This window comes from Rousettus aegyptiacus, unplaced genomic scaffold (assembly GCF_014176215.1).
Source record: "Rousettus aegyptiacus isolate mRouAeg1 unplaced genomic scaffold, mRouAeg1.p scaffold_m13_p_9, whole genome shotgun sequence".
NCBI classification, from domain to species: Eukaryota; Metazoa; Chordata; class Mammalia; order Chiroptera; family Pteropodidae; genus Rousettus; species Rousettus aegyptiacus.
Window position 1 is genome coordinate 38343345 of NW_023416312.1, and position 20507 is coordinate 38363851.

At 35.5% G+C, this 20507-nt stretch overlaps 1 protein-coding gene across 1 annotated transcript in view; it reads left to right on the plus strand.

The window, feature by feature from the left end:
• LOC107498919 (vascular endothelial growth factor receptor kdr-like) overlaps positions 1-20507 on the plus strand; it is a 303930-nt gene that overhangs the window by 121969 nt on the left and 161454 nt on the right. Inside the window, exons 10-11 of the mRNA XM_016122603.2 lie at positions 7348-7498; positions 11367-11487. Coding sequence (XP_015978089.2) covers positions 7348-7498; positions 11367-11487 — 272 coding nt within the window. The remainder of the gene's footprint in view (positions 1-7347; positions 7499-11366; positions 11488-20507) is intronic.

Here is a 20507-nt window from a genome sequence, read left to right on the forward strand (position 1 = left end):
AATAACAAGGGGCTAGAGAATGATGAGAAGAGAGAGCCATTTTATGTACTTTATTTTCTTCTGAATCTTTGGGTTATTTACCAACTAGATAGTTAAATCAGTTTGAATTCAGGTTTTTATAGAGACAAATAGGTAGAAAGATAAGTGTCAGTTGACAAAAGAAAAGTTACTGAATGGGTTAGGCTATAAGCATTTTACTGTTGAATTATTCACTTCCTTGTCATAAAATTTTTTTAAAAATCCACAAAATTGTAAATTGCTACTGGTAACCCGGGGCATTTTTTCCCTGAGGTCACCTAACCCAACAGCCTTATTTTTTATTTATTTTTTATTTATCCATTCATTCATTCATTTATCTGTTTATTAAAGTAGTTGGCATGCAATATTATATTAGTTTCAGGTATATAACATAGTGATTTGATATTTATATACCTTACAATATGGTCACCATAATAATTCTAGTAGCCATCTGTCACTGTACAAACTTATTATGATATTGACTATATTCCCTGTGCTATACCATAACATCCTTGTGAATTAATTATTTTATAACTGAAAATTTATACCTGTATTCCATTTCACCTTCTCCACTCACACTCTTAACTTCCTTCACTCTGGCAACCATCAATTTGTTCTCTGTATGTATGAATCTGTTTCTAACAGCCTTATTATAAAATTGGAGATAATGAAGGAATTGGCCAAAGTCACTAAGTTAGCTAATGCAGCGGTCCCCAACATTTTTGGCACCAAAGACCGGTGCTCCTATGAGAATTTAATGCCTGATGATCTGAGGTGGAGCCGAGGAGGTGATGCTAGCTTTGGGGAGCAACTGCAAATACAGATAAAGTTTCATTCACTCACCTGCAGCTCACCTTCTGCTGTGTGGCCAGGTTCCTAACAGGCCACATACAGGTATTGGTTTGTGAGATGGGGTTAGGGACCCCTGAGCTAATGGAACAATCTGAGACAGAGACCCGACTCAGGTGTTCCAGTTGTTTGGAGCTGTCTCACCAATTTTGAAATGTACTTTTTATAGTAATGTCTTATACTCTAAAATCAACCTAGTTGGCTGAATTTGGAAAACCCAGTTTTCCCTCCTGTCCGTCTCCTTTACTCTCACACAGGTAATTGTCCCATAAGACTTCTGACACTAAATACATTCCTCCCTCATCCCCACCAAGCAATTCTATGTGACACCAGCTGGGCGTCCTACAATTTGACTGAATCTGACACTATGCATCTGGAGATAGCATCAGATCCCACAGGTTAAGGGCTCAGTCTCAGGCAGCCTCCAATTCAAATGTCAATCACAAGTAATAGGTCTCCAGGTTATCCACAACTTCTGAGTGACTGGTCTAGAAATTGGAGGTTTCCATGCTCCCCTCCTCAGATTTAATTAATTTGTTAGAATGGTTCACAGAACTCGGGAAAACACTTACTTACATTTGCCAGTTTATTAAATGATATAAAGGGTACAGATGAACAGCAAGATGAAGAGTTACATAAAATGAGATGTGGGAGGGTACCTATGGAGTTAGGGTACATCACCCTCTCTGCATTCATATGTGTTCACCAACCTGGGACCTCTTTGAGCCAGATACTATTGGGATTTTATGTAGTCATGATCAAGTATTAACTCCATTTCCAGCCCTCTACCCTCTCTGGAGGATGGATGGGGGGTGAGGTTGAAAATTCTAAACTTCTAATATAGCTTGGTCTTTGCAGTGACCAGCCCTTATCCAAGAGCCATCCAGGATCCCACCCGGAGTTTCCAGACTAAAACAAAAGACACTCCTATCACCCAGGGAATTCCAAGGGATTTAGGAGCTTCATATCAGGAACAAGGGTTAAAGACCAAATATTAGAATAAAAGATATTCCTAATACTTTTATCGCTTAAGAATTTTAGGAGTGTTCTAATCTCACATTGGCCTTTGGACCTGGGACAAGTTACTGCTTATGATGGTTAGATGCAGGGTATAGATGACTAGTGGCAGAGAGGGTGTTTTATTTTCATTTAAGAATGAGGTTATTTCCTTTTTTTTCTCACTTGCACATTATTGAAGAAGATTAAACCCTGACTGAAACCTTTGCTTTGGGGCCCTTGGGATTTGAAGAAACTCTCAACCACTCCTATCAACTTGAAGTTCTAAATTTGGTTTCAGAAATTGCCTTCCTAGACATCTGAACAGAAAGAACACAATCTATCCTCTTAATAGCTGAGTTTTTTTTTTTTTATGGTGACATTAGTTAATGAAATCCAATAAGTTTCAGCTGTACGCTTTATGTTCACTCCCCATAGTTAGATTTCTTTCTGTCACCACATATTTGACTGCTTTTACCCCATTTACCTCCCCCTCCTTCCTATCCTCTGGTAACACTAGTCTATAGTCCATGACTATGAGTCTCTGTTTGTTTGTCCTGTTCATTTATTGCTTTTAGGTTGTATTCCACATATAAGTGATATCATGTGATTTTCAACTTTTTCAGTCTGGCTTATTTTGCTTAACATGATTATCTCAAGGTCCATCCATGTTGTCGCAAATGGCAGTATTTCACCTCTTTTTATGGTTGAGTAATATTCCACAGCTTCTTTATCTAATCATCTCTCGGTAGGACACTTCAGTTGCTTCCATTTCCTGGCCACTGTGAATAATGTTGCTATGAATGTCAGTGTCAAATATCTTTTTGGATATGGGTTTTCAAGTCTTTGGGGTAAATACCCAGTAGAAGGATTTCTGGATCATATGGTAGATCAATTCTTAGTTTCTGAGAAATCTCCATACTGTTTTCCATAGCAGTTGTACCAATTTGCAGTCCCACTAATCAAACCTCTTAGGGATCTGAACCTGAGGAGCATCATGAATCTTAGCAGTTTCTCTTCACTAAACAAGGGGAAGGCTGTACTCTCAGCTTCCAGATCAGTCTATAAAGCACTTTTGTGCACAAGGTCTCATTTCACCCTCATAATTATTCTGAAATGTGATTTTTATTCCTGTTTTTATAAAAACCCTAGGACATAGGTACTATTGTTATCCCAGTTCAAAGATGAGAAGATCGAGGCACAGAGAGGTTAAGCAACTTGCTGAAGGTCTGAAAGCAGGCAACTGACAGAGATAAGATTTTACCTTATGCAAAGGTTCCAGAGGTCATGTTCTCAAACATGGAAAACCCCAGTGAGAAGTTCCAAAAATAGTGGTAGCCTGAACATGACCTAGGAGGCTCTTTCCAGTTGCTGTTCTGGAAGCCCCTGCCTTGCCACTAGGCTCAAGAAGTGCCTTGATAAGTCTAGAAAAGAAACACTTTCATTCACCATCTTAGATCGAGGGAAACCTATCCTACTTTGTGAGCTCATCCTAGGGTATCTCAGGCCACTTTCCAAGCCTTTCTGATGAATTTTATATGAATTTTCTTGGAGCATGTCAGAGGACCTGACCATAGACTTCAAAAGAAGTCTATCATTTGAGTTGGGATGCTCATGCTATGGCTAGGATGATGCTTGGGAATGAGACCACAGTTACCAGAAGACAGGATCCTGGCTTTGGATTTAGATAACTCTGAGTCCAAACCCAAGCTCTGCCATTAACTGTGTGGCCTTTGTAAAGTCCACTGATCAGTCTGACTTGTTTTTACTGTTTCAAATGTGAATAACACTAACTACCTAATGAAATTATGAGAATTAAAAAGGATGGTAAATGTAAAACACTTATTACAGGGCCTTGACACAAAATAGTTGCACCAAAAACCTCTCTAGTCTCTGAGAATAAGAGAAAGCATGGCATAATCATGGAGTTTCACAAGTTTTGGAATTTGGCATAATTCTTCTTCACTGGTACCTAGCTGTGTGATCTTGAGCATATCTTTTAGTTTAGAGCACCACTTTGCCTTTTCTTTGAAATAAAATTAACAATACTAACTCTTTAAATTGCTATGAGGATTGAATGAGTTTCTGCATTAAAACACCTGGCAAAGAGTAAGCCCTAAATGAGCACCGACCTCTTTTATTATAAACGAAGTGTCTATTTGAAATAATTATGCAGAAACTAACTTTCTGAGTTGTTTGGGGCCTCTTTAACATGTTTGTGATTCAGAAGAACGATAAAATGATAGTGAGAAAGAGGATAATTATCACTCCCAGGTGGCTGAGAATTCATTTAAAACAACAGGACCCACGGCTCTGAAATGAGTAGGTATTTGGTTCTGAGCTTTCACTGTCTACATGGAGCTCTTAAACCATTCTCAGGAAAGCCAAGAATTTCCAGAAATAAAGGGACCTTTGTACCAATATCCTTAAAAAAGTAGTACTTTGTTCATTACCTGGCATGGTATATAACACACAAGAAGCACTCAAAAAATACTTATTGAATGGATAAGAATCCTGTAGACTCAAACAGCTACAAAAAGTCAGTGCTGAAAGAAAAACAATAACCATTTAGACTCAATTCACCTTCATTCTGGCATATTGTGTAACTGGAGTCTATGAGAAAAAGAGACTGACTCAAGGTCACACAGTGACCTAAACATATTTGCCCTGTTACAATACATGGGATATGCCTGCAGATTTGTACGTGTTTACAGAAAAGGGACTTAGAATCAAGGTACCCCTTGTCCTCGGAATTTCAATTACTGCTTGTATGAATCTAAATGTTCTAGACCCTTAAATTGTAACCCTAGCCCTGTTAGACTTAATTTTCCACCTGTACTTTTTTGAGTCCAGCTTGATTATTTATTTTATTCATCCTTTGAGCCTCTCATTCTCAAGCGTATTCATTCTCCATCAAATACCAATCAAGAGAAAATATTCTTAATTATTTCCACAATCTCTTTGAAAGAGAACAAGTTCATTGCCCCATCCAACACTGGAACTCAAAGATTTCAACCTTGTTTTTGACATGACAGTCATATTCCCCTTCATTTCCAAGTCCTTAATACTGGAACCAAGAATGCACTCAAAGGGGAGGGGGAAGCTCTAAGATCATGTTCATGAAAAATGAGGACAATACATTGTTGATCCTGGAATTCATTTATTAGAGGAAATCCGCTGAATGTCTCTATTTTACTTGCTTCAAACAAAGAAAGGGGAGTAGGACAAGGAAATTGTTTGAAGGGGAGGAAGGACTCCAGACTGAGCCAGGAATTTCTAAGTAGTTATTGCTAGAGTTAAAGTAATTGTGAGGACTATAGGTTCAAGGGCAGTACTGCTCCCAGCCAGAGACACATATTTATGTTAGCTCTTCTTTTCCTAGAATGTAGCTGTTTCAGAGGCTGAGAAAGTCAACTTTCCTCCTAACTCTCAACTAGAGATAACTGTTTAACCTAGAGTTTAATGTGATAGCCACAAGAAGCAGAAAAGGAAAGAATGATATTGCCAACATTGGGCTAGAAGCTAAAGTTGGTCAGGACTTGGAGGGGAAAGGTAGAAGGAAGGAAAGGGAGAGAAAATTTAAGGCAGATTGCCAAGGAAGAAGCAGTAGGCAACAGTTTGTATTTACTAATCTCCAGGAAAAAAGCATCAGTCAAGGACAGAAGAAGCCTGGTCAGCCTTCTACCTCGTCATTTTGAATTTATTTTTATTTTTATTTTTTATTTTTGCTGTGAGTGTAGTAAAGCCCTGTTAGTTAATTCTTAAACTTTCTGTGAAGAAATACAATTCATGTCTTATTTAAATAGGAATGCTCAAACACACAAACTACATCCCCACTTTTCTTAAGGTTTGAGGCTCTCACAGCAGTATTAGAGGCAGCAACATTGAAAAGAAGAGTGGAATTCTGCTTTGTCTGAAACATGATATAGGACTCTATACTAACACATTCTTTCAAATATGTATTTATTGAGTGCCTACTATGTGCCTGGCACTGTACTATGCTCTAGAAGTACAGTAGGGAACAATATTGGCAAGAGGTTTTTTGTTTTGTTTTTTGTTTTTTGTTTTTCGTTGTTGTTACTGAGTTCTAGTCTTGTAATGATCAGTAGAATGTAGGAGTAAAGAGGAGAGGTCAAGTGTGACACAGGTTTCTGGCTGAGATGACTGAACAGATTACTGAAAAGAAGATGAATAGGGGAAGAGGGAAGATAAAATTTATTTTTGAAAGTAGGCACAGTGTGGTGGTTATAAACCTGAATGTTTGAGTCAGATTTTCTAGGTTTAATTTCTCACTTTACCACTTTACTAACATGGGGCAAGTTACTTCATCTCTCAGCATCTCAGTTTATTCATCTCTAACGTGGGGCTAAAGGAAGTCCATACTTAGTGGGATGTTATGAAATTAAATGAGATATTATCTATAAAAAGCACTTAAAAACAGTGCCTGCCATTTGGTAAGTTTGATGATATTATTATTATTATTATTATTATTATTATTATTTTATTATTAGAAATTTCGAGTTTGAGATGTTTCTGGAAAAGATATCTATAAACGCTTATGAGAGGGCTTTGGAGCTAGAATACCAGAGTTTATAGCTCATCTCTTCCACTTACTGGCTATGTGTCTTCGGGACAGCTATTAACATTTCAACCTCTTCATCTGTTAATAGGGATAGTCACAGCATCAACTTCACAGGATGAGGATTAAATGAGTGCATTCGCATAAAGCACATAGAACAATGCCTTGCACCTAGCTCAATTAACTATTAGTAGCGTTGATATTATTAGTATTATCATTTGATTAGAGAAGTCAAGCAAGCAGTTGGATATATTTGTAGGAAACTCAGAAATGAGATTCCTGAAAATCAGATAGAAGCCTATATTGTTGTTGGTTTTCTTAAATCCAAATGAAAACAAAAAAAATGTTACTGAAAATAGAAAAAAGAACAATTGTTAGCTTTTTTAATTAAGTTCAACATATAATTCTTAGGCACTGACTTTGCGTCCAAGGTGCAGAGGTGAACCTGATATCATTTCTGCTTTTAGTAAGTTTCCAAACCAAAAGACTATTTTGAAATCCACGTCCACCATTTGGGGCCTTAAAATTTACTTCTCTTCAACAGGATTCTGTTGTACCTATCAGAGGTGAAATATTAAAAATAATCACAACTAGGGTACAGACACTGATCAATCATGTCAGATTTTAGCATATGCATAAAGTTTTAGAGTCCCCTGTTGAGTCACATATAACCCTTTATTTGTTGGTTCACAGGGATGACATGGGAGAAGGGCCTGTTCATGGGGAGAGCCCAGGGTGGTAGTTGAGACGAGTGCACTTAGGAGGCTGGGGGCAGCAGCTATTTATAAACTGATACGGAAATATTTTTATATTCTAATCATTGGAATTCCTGTACTAGTAGTACCAGCTAAAATATCAGGCTTGGTGTGGAACTTTAATCTTTGCCATTTTCTCTTCTTGTCCAGAAAAACCTAAGATCTATGAGAAGGAAACAGATTTGAAGAACATCCAGCCAGTACTCCTAGGCAGTGAGAATATCCTTCGCTGTACAGCAAGTGGCCTACCTGTGCCTTCCGTCATGTGGGCCTGGGAGCCCTGCAGCCAGAAGGATGAGCTGTAAGTAACTTGCAGGCCAAAGGACTCCACATGGTCTGGAATCTTGTATTTACTGAGCTACATAAGGGACTGGAAGTGTTGAGAAGACTTTGTCTTCCATATGATATGACAGGTATTGTCAATGGTCTTGGAATGGGGCCTGGGAAACAAAAAAAAGAGGTAGTACTTCAACAGTTGCCAAACCTCAGGTTTTTGCCAGTTCTTTGCAAAGCCACAGCTTGAAATTAGAGGTAAATGCGATTGTTATTTATAGGTTATGGCAACTTAGATTTAGATTATGATTTGACATTTAAGTGTGAGATAAACAGAATAGGGCAAATTTCTAAATATTTGTCATTGAATGGGAAAAAATCAGTAATGGGCTTGAAAAGTGGACTTTTCATCTGTTTGAGAATTACTTCTATGATAAGCCTGATTGGAGTGTGACCCTATAATGGGAAAATCTGTCATCAAATAGCATTTTTAGATCACAGTACACTCATTTAGGCTCCTATTATCCTAGTGTAGAAGGTAAGACAGGAATTACTCTTCTTTAGTAACAAATGGAGATACAGAGGCTAAGGGGGATAAATGATTCACTTGCCACAACACAGGAATTAAGAGAGAATCACAATGAGAGCCAAGTACCTTGACTCTTACCTATTAAGAGCTTCCATTTATTGAGGCCATACTATATGCCTGGAACATATTAGATAATTTGATTTTGCTTTGGGGCAATGGCTGCTTTAGTCACCTCTAAGAAAATCAGTCACATGAAGCCCCTATAAGATTAGGAACAAAAAAAAAAAGGAAAATTCAGAGAAGTGAAGTGAATTGCCCCAAATCCAAGAGTAAGCAGCATTTAAGAATACTGTATCAATGTTTACCCAATTTCTACCACAACTTTTCCCCTCACAGGCTTGCAACATGAGAGAAATTTCGTGCTTAGCCATAACTTCGAAAGGGAGCAGAGGGCAGTTTACTTGGGTTCTCATTGTTGTTTGAAAGGTGACATATTAGCTGACCAGGGAAGTTCATCTTATTAACTCATTGCTGTACTGTGCTGAAGGTGGCGTTCTATCTAAGCACATGGTAATGAATGAGAGAGTATAAAAAGGTGATAGTTGATCTCTGAATGGAGAGAGTCTGGGAAACCCAATTTGGAAGGCCCAGAATTTGATGATATATCCTTAGTTCAGAGGAAAATGTAGGGAATATAGTTATTAGACCAAGACCTAGATCTTTAGTTAGAAGAGCCTGTCAGTCTGTGTCCCACAAGTACTTACCAACCAGCTCTCATAAGCTAGCTCCTCTCAATTGCTTCCTATCTACAAATAGGTGCTTAGGAAGCATTCTTATCTCTGTAGCCACTGGGAAAGGGTTCTTGTAGTGTAGGGATAACAGTGATCTTATCAACTTGCTTACTTTGATTCTGCCCTGCTTTCTTTCCTTATTCTGACATTCTGTAACTCCCAAGTCACTTCCACTATTCTCACTCCACTGAGCTACACCACAGCCAGTTGTATTTTTTAAACCAATTTTCTATTTGGAAAAAAGAGAGTGGAGTAAATATTTTTCCTAGGAAAATGCGTTTTCCAAGTACCTTTCCCAACAAAGTTTTTAAGTGAACAGTTATTGAGTACCTACAGTATTCTAGAAACCATATTAGAATACAATAATACATACTTTATCTCACATTTATATGCAAATTGAATGGAGCTAATTTTAGCCATATCATGAGCTTGTTTAGAGATTCAAATCTTGGTTGTACATCAGATAAATATCAGAGCAAAATTTCTGAGTCATAAGGTAGTTCTATTTTTAACTTTTTGAGAAAACTCCAAATTATTTTCCATAGTGACTGTACCAATTTGTAATCTCACCAATAGTGCATGAGGGTTCTCTATTCTACACATCCTTGCCAGCATTTGTTGTTTGTTGATTTATTGATAGATATTATGTGAGATAATATCTCATTGTGGTTTTAATTTGTATTTCTCTGATGATTAGTAATATTCAGCACCTATTTATATGTCTTCGGCCATCTGTATGTCCTTTTTGGAGAAATGTCTATTCAGGTCCTCTACCCATTTTTTAATTGTATTGTTTGCTTTTTGGTGTTGAGTTTTATGAGTTGTTTTATAGATGGTTGGATAAAAAAGATGTGGTGTATATATATATATATATATATATATATACATATACATATACATATATACACACATACATGCATACATGCACACACACAGACACACATACACACAATGGAATATTACTCAGACACAAAAAGGAATAAAATCATATGACAGCATGGATGGACCTAAAGGGTATTATGTCAAGTAAAACCAGTCAAATAGAAAAAATCGAATACCATAGGATTTCACTTTTATGTGTAATATGAAAAAAAGCAAATAAATGAAACAAAAGAAAAACACAACCATAGATATTAGAGAATGAGCTGATGGTTGCCAGATGGGAGGGAGGTTGGGGACTGGGTGAAAATAGTGAATGGAATAAGAAGTATGAATTGGTTGTTATGAAATAGGCACAAGGATGTGAAGTACAGCAGAGGGAATATAGCCAATAATATTGTAATAACTATATATGGTGTCAGGTGGGTGCTGGACTGATCAGGGGGATCACTTTGTATGTTATATGGATATCTCATCACTATGCTGTTCATCTGGAACTAATATAAGATAATATCGAATGTCAAGTGTAATTAAAAAATATAAATTAAAAAATTTGATTGAACACGAAGAACAGAAAGGAGTATGATGGGGAGAAAAACCTACCTTGGATTTAAAAAAAAAAAGACATTCTGGCAAAGAAAGACTTTATGAGGAAGAAATATTTAATCTCAGACTTAAAGGATAAGGAGCCATCATGAAAAGAGTTATGCAACAGAAATATAATTTTCTAGTAGCCACATTATACAAAGTAAAACAAATAAAATTAATTTGAATAATATAATTAACCCAATATATCTAAAATATTGTCATTTCATAAGCAATCAATATAAAATATTAATGAAACTTTTTTTAGTCTTTTTCATATTAAATCTTTGAAATATTATGTGTATTCTATACTTAGAGAACATCTCAATTTGGAGTAACCACATTACAAGTGCACATGGCTGATATTAGCTCCACTTAACAATTGGGAAAACTGATTCTCAGAAAGAGGAAGTGAGTTGTCAGAAGCCATATAACTAACAGTGCTTGAGTTGAATTGCAATTCTACTGAATACAAGTCTAGTACCTTATCATTCCCTCTAGTAATCTGCCTTCCTGTATATCTTCGCAAATCCACAGCTCCCCAGAACTACTCTCATGAGCCTTCCTTCTTTTCTTAAGGTTCAGAGTAAGAGAGTTAATTCAGGAGGAGATACCAGTAAAGGAGATTTATATAGGGCTTTATATTCTGTCAGCCTAGAAACAAGGGTATGGCCTAAATAAGAATAATACTTAGTCTTATGTTCACTGACCTCTAGCCACACAGGCCTTCTTGCTCCTCTAGCATGCCAGGCATGTTCCTATCTCAGGACCTTTACATTTGTTCTTCCCTCTACCTGTAATTCTCTTCTCTAGAAATATTTATGGCTCATATTTGATTTCTTCAGACTCTGTTCAAAAGTCACCTCCTCAGACAGGCCTTCCCTGGCCATTTTGTCTTCTAAAATATGTACTTTCCCAACCGAATAATTTGTTTGCATATAACCTTGATGGGATTAAAATCGCTTTACTGTAAATCAGGGGAGGCTTACTGTCCAGAATTCTCTGGGTGATATACCTTCCTAGACCAGAAAGTACACTCTCTGCAATACTTGTCATGCTTCATACCCTTTCTATTGACAAGACAGTAAATGTAGTCTCGTTTTTTTCCCTAGATGTATGGAACGGGGCAAGAGGATCCAGCTTTCCAATGAGACTCTGAAAAGTGATCTCCCTATAGACAACAGGATCCTGTCCATTGAGGAGATGGTAGTGACGAACGGGCAAAAAACAAAGGTAGACTTCTGGGAGTTGCTGTAGTAGAAGTGACCTCACAAGCAGAATATGAGTGGGCCTGCTATTCAGGCACTGATGTCACATCAGGAGTGCCTGGGATCTAGGGTCTGGTTGAAGACTGTTGATTATAAAAACCAAGCTTTAGTCATGATGTAGCTTCCTTTTTAAAAAAAAAAATCTCCTCTTAGGTCAACTCTTCCTGTGTCCCAAGGTGTTGAAAATAGCCAAAATGTGGGATTGCTTCAAATAGGACTGCTGTGAAAGCAGCTACTCATCTTGAATTCTGGAATCTCTCAGGCAACTGGGGAGAAAAGCATTTACAAGTCATTTTGGGGAAAAGATGCCAGAGACTGGCTTTCACAATTCCATACAGTATATACACACAGCATATACAGGCCTAGATTTGCTTGGTTCTGTTAGACTTATGCTCAATCTCTCTATTCAAAGAAAGAAACAAAAGAAAATGTCATAATGTGGGCATCAATTAGAATATGACAAATGGAGAAAGAAGAAACATTAATTAAGGTCTGTAGGATTTTACCAAGAATGGCAGTGCTGTGCAATGAAAAATTCATTAGATTGAGATTCAGAAGATCTCTTTTAGAATTCTGGTTCCATCAATTATTCACCAGCTGTGTGACTTTGGGTAAGTCACTTCCCCTCATAGACCTCAGCTTTGCAATCAATAAAATTCATTTATTCATTCATTCAATAATTATTTATTGTGTCGACTACATGTCTGGGACTGTGACAGGTATAAAGCAGACATCCTTTCTATCTTCATGGAACTTATTAAACAATAGACCAGTAATTAAAACAATAGACCAGTAATTTTTAAAATGTGGATTATTGAAATATTCATGAATAAAATAATGAGTATAAGGTAATGTGGGTATGATCTACTTTAAATTTTTTTAAAAAGCCTATTTTGGTAAAGAAAAACTTCCTGAGGAAGAAATATTTAATCTCAGACTTAAAGGACAAGGAGCCAGCCATGCAACCAGTTAGGCAACAGAAATACAATGCAAGCGATAAGTCTAAGTCATATGAATTTTCTATAAGCCACATCATACAAAGTTAAAAAAAGTGTAATTAATTTCAATAATATATTTAACCCAATATGCTCAAATATGATCATTTCATAAACATTATAAACTATTAATAAGATATTTTCAGTCTTTTTTATACTGTTTTTGAAATCTTGTATGTATTCTATACTTGCAGACTCATTTGGAGTAGCTGCATTTCAAGAACTCAGTAGCCACATGTGACTCATGGATATCATATTAGATAGCGCACATCTAGGCATTTTTAAGGCCCTGAGGCCATAAAGTGTTTGGAAAATTGGAGAAACATACAGAAAGACAGTGGGGCTAGAGTACGTTAAGTGAGGCAGAGAGTGACCAGGATTGAACTCAAAGAGGCAGGCATGGAGTTGATGAAAGACCTTGGAAGACATGACAAATCTCTATCATTTCATCCACAGTGCAAAGAGAAGCTGTGTAAGGATTTTTGAAAGCATGGTTCAATGTATCTTTTAATGAGATCATTCTGTTTACTGTGTGATTTGCTTGAAAGCTCTAATTGCTTTGAACGGAGCAAGAGGGGAATCAGAGAGAACAGTTAGAAGTCTATCGCTGTGCTACAGGCAAGAGGAGTACTGGCTGGCACTAGGAAGGTTGCAGTATCGATAGAAAGAAATAGATGAATTTTAGATATGTTTTGGAGGCATCACTGGCAAATTTTGCTAATGGGTTGGATGTGGTCAAAGGTGAGGGAAAGAGAGAAATCAAGAATATCCCTAAGCTTATGTCTTGACTGATTGTTTATTTGTTTGAAATATTAATATTTTTTTCTCTTTTTACCAATCCCTAACCTTCCACAACCATCAACTTGTTCTCTATATATATATGGTTGAGTTTTTCATTTGTTTCATTTATTCAATTGTTTTGTTTTGTTTTTAAGATTCCACATAAAAGTGAAATGTTATGGTATTTGTCTTTCTCTGACTTATTTCACTTAGCATAATACCCCCTAAGTACATCCATGTTATTGCACATGGCAAGATTTCATTCTTTTTTATTGCTGAGTATTATTCCGTTGTATGTATATACCACATTTTCTTTATCCATTCATCTATCAATGGACAACAGGTTTACTTCCATATCTTGGCTATTGTAAGTAATGCTACACTACTATTGTAAGTAATGTAGGGTTGCATATATCTTTTTGAATTAATGTTTTTGTTTTCTTCAGATAAGTGCACAGTAGTAGAATTGCTGGGTCATATGGTAGCTCTATTTTTAATTTTTTGCAGACTCTCCATACTGTTTTCCATAGTGGCTGCACCAATTTATAATCCCACCCGCAGTACACAAGGGTTCCTTTTCTTCATATTTTTGCCAGCACTTCTCATTTGTTGATTTTTTTAAAATAGCCATTCAGAGAGGTGTGATGTATATCATTGTGGTTTTAATTTGCATTTCCCTGATGATTAATCCTGTTGAGCACATGTCCACTATCTGTCTGTATACCCTGTTTGTTAAGTTGTATAAGTTTCTAATATATTTTGGATATTAACCTCTAATCAGATTTATCATTTGTGAATATATTTTCCCATTCAGTAGGTTGTCTTTTTATTTTTTTGATGGTTTCCTGTTCCTGTGAAAAATCTTTTTGTTCAGTGTTGTCCCATTTCCTTTTATTGTTGTTGTTATCTTTGTTAGAGAAGTTGCATCTGAAAAGATATTGCTAAGACAGATGTCAAAGAGGTTACTGCTGTTTTGTTCTAGGGTTTTTATGGCTTCAGGTCTTACATTTAAGTCTTTAATCCACTTTGAGTTTATTTTTATATATGGCATAAGAAAGCGATCCAATTTTATTTTTTTTTGCATGTATCTGTCCAGTTTTTCCAAAACCACGTATTGAAGAGACCGTCTTTACTCCCATTGTATATTCTTGCCTTCTTTGTCATAGATTAATTGGCCATATAAATGACAATTTATTTCTGGTTCTATCTTCTATTCTATTGATCTATATATTTGGTTTTATGACAGTACCATACTGTATTGATTACTGTAGTTCGTAGTATAGAATGAAGTTGGAAAGTGTGATAGCTCACGTTTTTTTTCTCAAGGTTTCATTACCTATTTAGGGTCTTTTGTGGTTCCATATACATTTCAGAATTGGTAGTTCTAGATGTGAGAAGAATGCCATTGGTATTTTAACAGGTCCATTGGATTTGTATACTGCTTCAAGTAGTAAAGACATTTTTAAAATATTAATTCTTTCAATCTATGAGCATAGTATATACTTCCCTTTATTTTTATCCTCTTAAATATCTTTCTTTAATGTCTTATAGTTTTCAGAGTATATGTCTTTCAATTTCATTTAAATTTATTACTAGGTATTTTATGTTTTCTGATGCTATTAGAAATGAGATTTTTTTCCTTATTTTCTCTTAGTAATCATTCTTTATTGATGTATAAAAACATAATAGATTTCTGTATATCGATTTTGTATTCAGCATCTTTACTGAATTTCTTAGTTGTAACAGTTTTTTAGCAAAGTCTGCACATTTTTCTCTATATAGTATCATCTCATCTACAAATAGTAAGAGTTTACCTTTCCCCTTTTCTATTTGGATGCCTTTTTTTTCTTTTCCTTGTCTAATTGCTGTGGCTAGAGCTTCCAATACTATGTTAAATATAAGTGGTGATAGTGGGTCTACTTTTCATTTCTCTCATCTTAGTGGAAAAGATTTCAGCTTTCTATTATTTTGTATAATATTAACTATGGGTTTTTCATATATATGCTTTAGTAAGTTGCGGTTTGTTTCTTCTATACCTAGTTCATTGAGAGTTTTTATCATAAAAAAGATGTTGAATTTTGTGAAATGATTTTTCTACACCTATTAGGATAATCATGATTTTTTATACTTTTTTTGTTAATGTGATACATCCTATTAATTGATAAATGTTGAAACTTCCTTGCATCTCTCAAATAAATCTCTCTTGATCATGGTGTGTAATCCTTTTAATGTTTTGTTGATTCTCGTTTGCTAATATTTGCTGAGAATATTTTCAGGTATGTTAATTAATAATATTGACCTGTAGGTTTTTTTTGTAATGTTTTTGTCTAGTTTTGGTATCAGGGTAATGTAAGCCTTGTAGAATGTGTTTGGAAGCAGTCCTTCCTCTTTGATTGCTTGAATTAATTTAAGAAGGCTAGGCATTAATTCTTCTTTATAACTTTGGTGGAATTCACCTCCGAAGCCATTTGATCATGAACTTTTATTTTTCGGGAATTTTTGTTATTATGCCTTAAATATCATAGCTAATTATTAGGCTTTTTAGATTTTCTATTCATTCTTAGTTCAGTGTTGGAGGATTATATGCTTCTAGGAATTTATAATTCTTTCTAGATTGTCAATTTTGGGGCATATAATTATTGTTTATAACTTCTCTTTAATTTATAATTTTATTTATTTGGGCTTACTCTCCTTTTTTCTTTATGAGATTAGCTAAAAATTTGTCAATTTTATTTATCTGTTCCAAGAATGAGCCTTGAGTTTCGTTGATATTTTCTACTTTTTTAAAATTTCTATTTTGTTTATTTCCGGTCTGATCATAATTATTTCTTTCCTTGTGTTTACTCTGAGTTTTGTTTGTTCTTTTTTTCCTAGTTCCTTTAAGTGTAGAGTTAGATTATTTATTTGGAACATTTCTTGTTTTTTTGAGATAGGCCTGTAGTGATATGAATTTTGTTCTTATTACTTATTTCGTTGTATCCCAAGAGTTTTTATATGTTGTATTTTCATTCTCATTTGTTTCTATGTTTCTCTTGATCTCACCTTTTATTTCTTATTTGGCCCAGATTTTTTTTTTTTGTAGCAAGTTGTTTAATCTTCACATATTTGGATTTTTTCCACTTTTTTCTGTATTTGATCTCCAGTTTCAAAGCATTATGGTCAGAGAATACGATCGGTATGATTTCAATCTTCTTAAATTTCTTGAGGCTAATTTTGTGTCTCTACATATGGTCTATCCTTGAGAATGACTCATGTGCACTGGAGAAGAATGTATAATCTGGTATTTTTAGATATAAGGTCCTGTAAATGTCGATTATGTCCAGTTGGTTTAATGTATCATTGAAGATTGATATTTCCTTATTGACTTTCTGTGTGGAAGATCTATCCACAGCTAACAGTGGGATATTAAGGTCCCCTACTGTAATTGTGCTTCTGTCAGTTCCTCCCTTTAGTTCTGTTAGTAGTTGCTTTATATATTTGGTGTTCCCTGATTGGGAGCATACGTATTGATGTTATATCTTCTTGATATTTTGTCCCTTTTATCATTATGAATTGTTCTTCTTTGTCAATACATTTTTTATCTTAAAGTCTATTTCATCAGAGATGAGAACGGCTAAATCCACTTTTCTCTGGATGCTATTTGCTTGGAGTATCATTTTCCACCTTTTCACTTGAGTCTGTATTTGTCCTTGCAGTCGAGATGTGTCTCTTGAAGGGAGCATATGGTTGAATTTTGCTTTTTGATTCAATCTGCTATTCCATGACTTTTATTGGTGAGTTCAGTCTATTTACATTAAGGATAATTATTGAAATACAAGCAGGTTTTTTTTATAGCCATTGTATCTATTATTTTCTGGTAGCTCAGTGTCTCCGTTGTTTCTTTGTCCCATGTTTCTGTTTGTTATTTTGATTTGGTGGTGTTCTATGATTTTTCCCTCTGTTCCCTCTTGTTTTATGTTATGTGTCTCAGTTCTGGATTGTGTGTGTGTGTGTGGTCACCATTAAGTTTATATAAAGGAAAGTTTTATATATATAGTAGTTCTTATTTTCTGCTCGTGTCTTACCTCCATCCCCCTTTGCCAAATCAGATCTTTACTCTCTCCACTTTTCTGTCTTTGTTGTATCAGGTTACTCCTATTTATGTTGTGAGTTCATTTCTATGTTGCGGTAGCTGTTGTCTTCTTCTTTTTTAAAATGTTGTTTTGACCTTTAACCATTATATAATATTTAAATTTATAATACCCTTTCTTAGTAGGGGTTGCACTTTCATGCTTTTGTCTGCTTGTACGTCATCTTACTCATAGTTCTGTATTTTTTTTCCTTTTGTTTCAGGTAGAATGACCCCATTCACGATTTCTTGTAATGTGAGTCTTTTGGCGGAAAATTCCTTCAGCTGTATGCCTGAAAAGTTCTTTATTCCTCCTTTGTATCTAAAGAGGAACTTGGCTGGATATTTTATTCTTGGCTGGTAATTTCTCTCTTTCAATGATTTGAATATTTGATTTCACTCTCTTCTAGCTTGTAGAATTTATGCTGATATATCCAATAATAATCTAATAAGTTTTCCTTTATAGGTTACTATCTTCTTTTCCCTGGTTGCCTTGAGAACTCTTTCTTTGTCATTAATTTTTGACAATTTTATATAATGTGTCTTGGAGAAGGCCCTTTTGGGTAGAGCTAATCAAGTGTTCTATTTGCTTCTTGAATTGGAATATCCAACTCATTCCTTAGATTTAGGAAATTCTCATCAATTGTTTGTTTGAATTCACTCTGTTTCCTTTCACTTTTCCTCTCCTTCTGGTATACCTTTTATTCTTATATTGCTTTTTCTGATGGTGTCAGTTCTTATAGAATTTTTTTCACTTCTTTTACTCTCAAATCTCTCTTCTATCTTTGTCATTTTCAGATTTCTATCTTCAATATCACTAATTCTTTCCTCCATCTGGTCAGCTCTATTTCCCAAGCTCAATATTTCATCTTTCATCTCTTTTATTAAATTTTTCAGCCCCAGAAGTTCCATCTGTTTCTTTTTTTAGTGTTTCAATCTTTTCGATAAAGTATTATTATTGTTTATTGATTTTGTTTCAGAGTTTATTGAATTGCTGATCAGAATTCTCTTGCACTTTGTTCAGTTTTTTTTCAGAACTGTAATCTTGAATTCTCTGTCATTTAAATCACATATTTCTATATTTTTAAGTTTATTTTCTGGAGATTTTTCATTTTATTTCTGAACTGCCTTTTCACCTTGGTTGTTCATGGTATTTGATGGATTATTTCTTGCCTAGGCATTAATGGGAATGTACTCTGCTTTATATATATATATATATATGTATATATACATATATACTTATATACTTATATATATGTATATATATGTATATACTTATATATATACATATATATACATATATACGTATATATATACATATATATGTACATATATATATTATTTAGAGTGATCCCTCTTTAGCAGGTTGATAAGAAGAGGTTTCTCTTTTGTTTTCCAGTATGTAGCACAGAATCCTCCTGTACTTCCTAAGCCTTCCAGATTTCTGCTTTGTGGCAAAACAACAACAAAAACAACAATATTGCCCTTTATTCCTTGAGGAGGTGTCTGTCGCCTCAATCCTAGGGCTCCACCACCATTTAGGAATGTGAAGGGTGCTGGGGATCCAAACCTCTGAAGGACATCTGAATTCCTGGTGTTTTCCTAGCAGCCAGATGGAGGGCTGAGATACCTTCCCCCAAATCAGCCTGGATGGATGGTGGTGGGGTAGGTTGGGAGAGCCCACCAGTGTGTCTGTATGTTTTCCTTCCAGTAATGCTGGCAGGTAAACTTCAGCTGCATTGGTTTTATATCTCTGTCCCTATCATTTGGACTAGCCACAGTGTGTGTCTCAGTTCTCGTGGAACTTGCTGCTGCTATTTACCCTGGGACTTGAACTAGCTCTGGGAAGGTACAGAGTGGTTCAGCTCTGGGATAATGGGGAGGAGGCCAGGCTTCCTGACTCAGCTTTCGGCCTGGCAGTAGCGGTTGCTAAAACACAGCTATTGTCCTTCTGTTTCATCTCAGCCCTGTTCACTGGGATCTGCTGTGTGGATTATGATGATCATTCAGGCAGGAATGCTGGGAGCTACAGAAAGTACAAACCACTACCTAATTAACCCCTTACCCACTTCTTGCAGAAATCTCTGGGCAGTTTTCTTTTCTCTTCCTTTCCTCCTCCCTTGCTTGCTGGATTCACTCATCTTCAGATGCTCTGATGCGCAGGTCTCTCAGACTTGTGTGGTACGCTGGGTGGTTTCTATTGGATCGTAGCTGTTCAGTTTGTTGTAATTTCAAGGGGGAAATATCAAGGGGATCTCTCACACTGCCATGCTTCTGATGTCACTCTTTTCTTATTTTTTAGTATTTATTATTTTTCAGTTACAGTTGACATACAACATATCAGTTTCAGGTGTACAACATAGTTATAATATATTTATATAACTTATAAAGTGATCACTCTGATAAATCTAGTACCCATCTGACACCATACATACTTGTTACAATGTTATTGACTATATTCCTATGCTATAGTTAACATCACCATGACTATTTTGCAACTATCAATATGCACTTCTAAATCCCCTTCCCCCTTTCCTTTGTCCCTCAATCCCCCTCCCATCTGGCAACAATGAAAATTTTCTCTGTACTTATGAATCTTTTTTTGTTTTGCTTGTTCATTTTGTTTTTTAGGTTCCACATATAAGTGAAATCATATGGTATATGGTATATATTTCTCTGACTTAATTAACCTAGCACAAAATATTCTAGGTCCATTTATGTTGTTGCACTTGACAAGATTTCATTCTTTTTTGTAGCTGAGTAATGTTCCATTGTGTGTGTGTGTGTGTGTGTGTGTGTGTGTGTGTGCCACTTATTCTTTATTCATTCATTGATGAACACCCAGGTTGCCTCCATAGCTTGGCTATTGTAAATAATGCTGCAATGAATACTTAGATGCATATGTCTTTTCAAATTAGTGTTTTGGGTTTTGGGGGAGAAGTACCTAGAAGTGAAATTGCTGGGCTCTTCTTTGTCTCTTATTATAGCCTTTGTTTTAAAGTCTATCTTGCCTGTTGTAAGTATTACTAACCTAGTAATTTTTGTTCCATTTTTATAAAATATCTTTTTCTATTCCTTTACTTTCAGCCTCTGTGTTTCTTT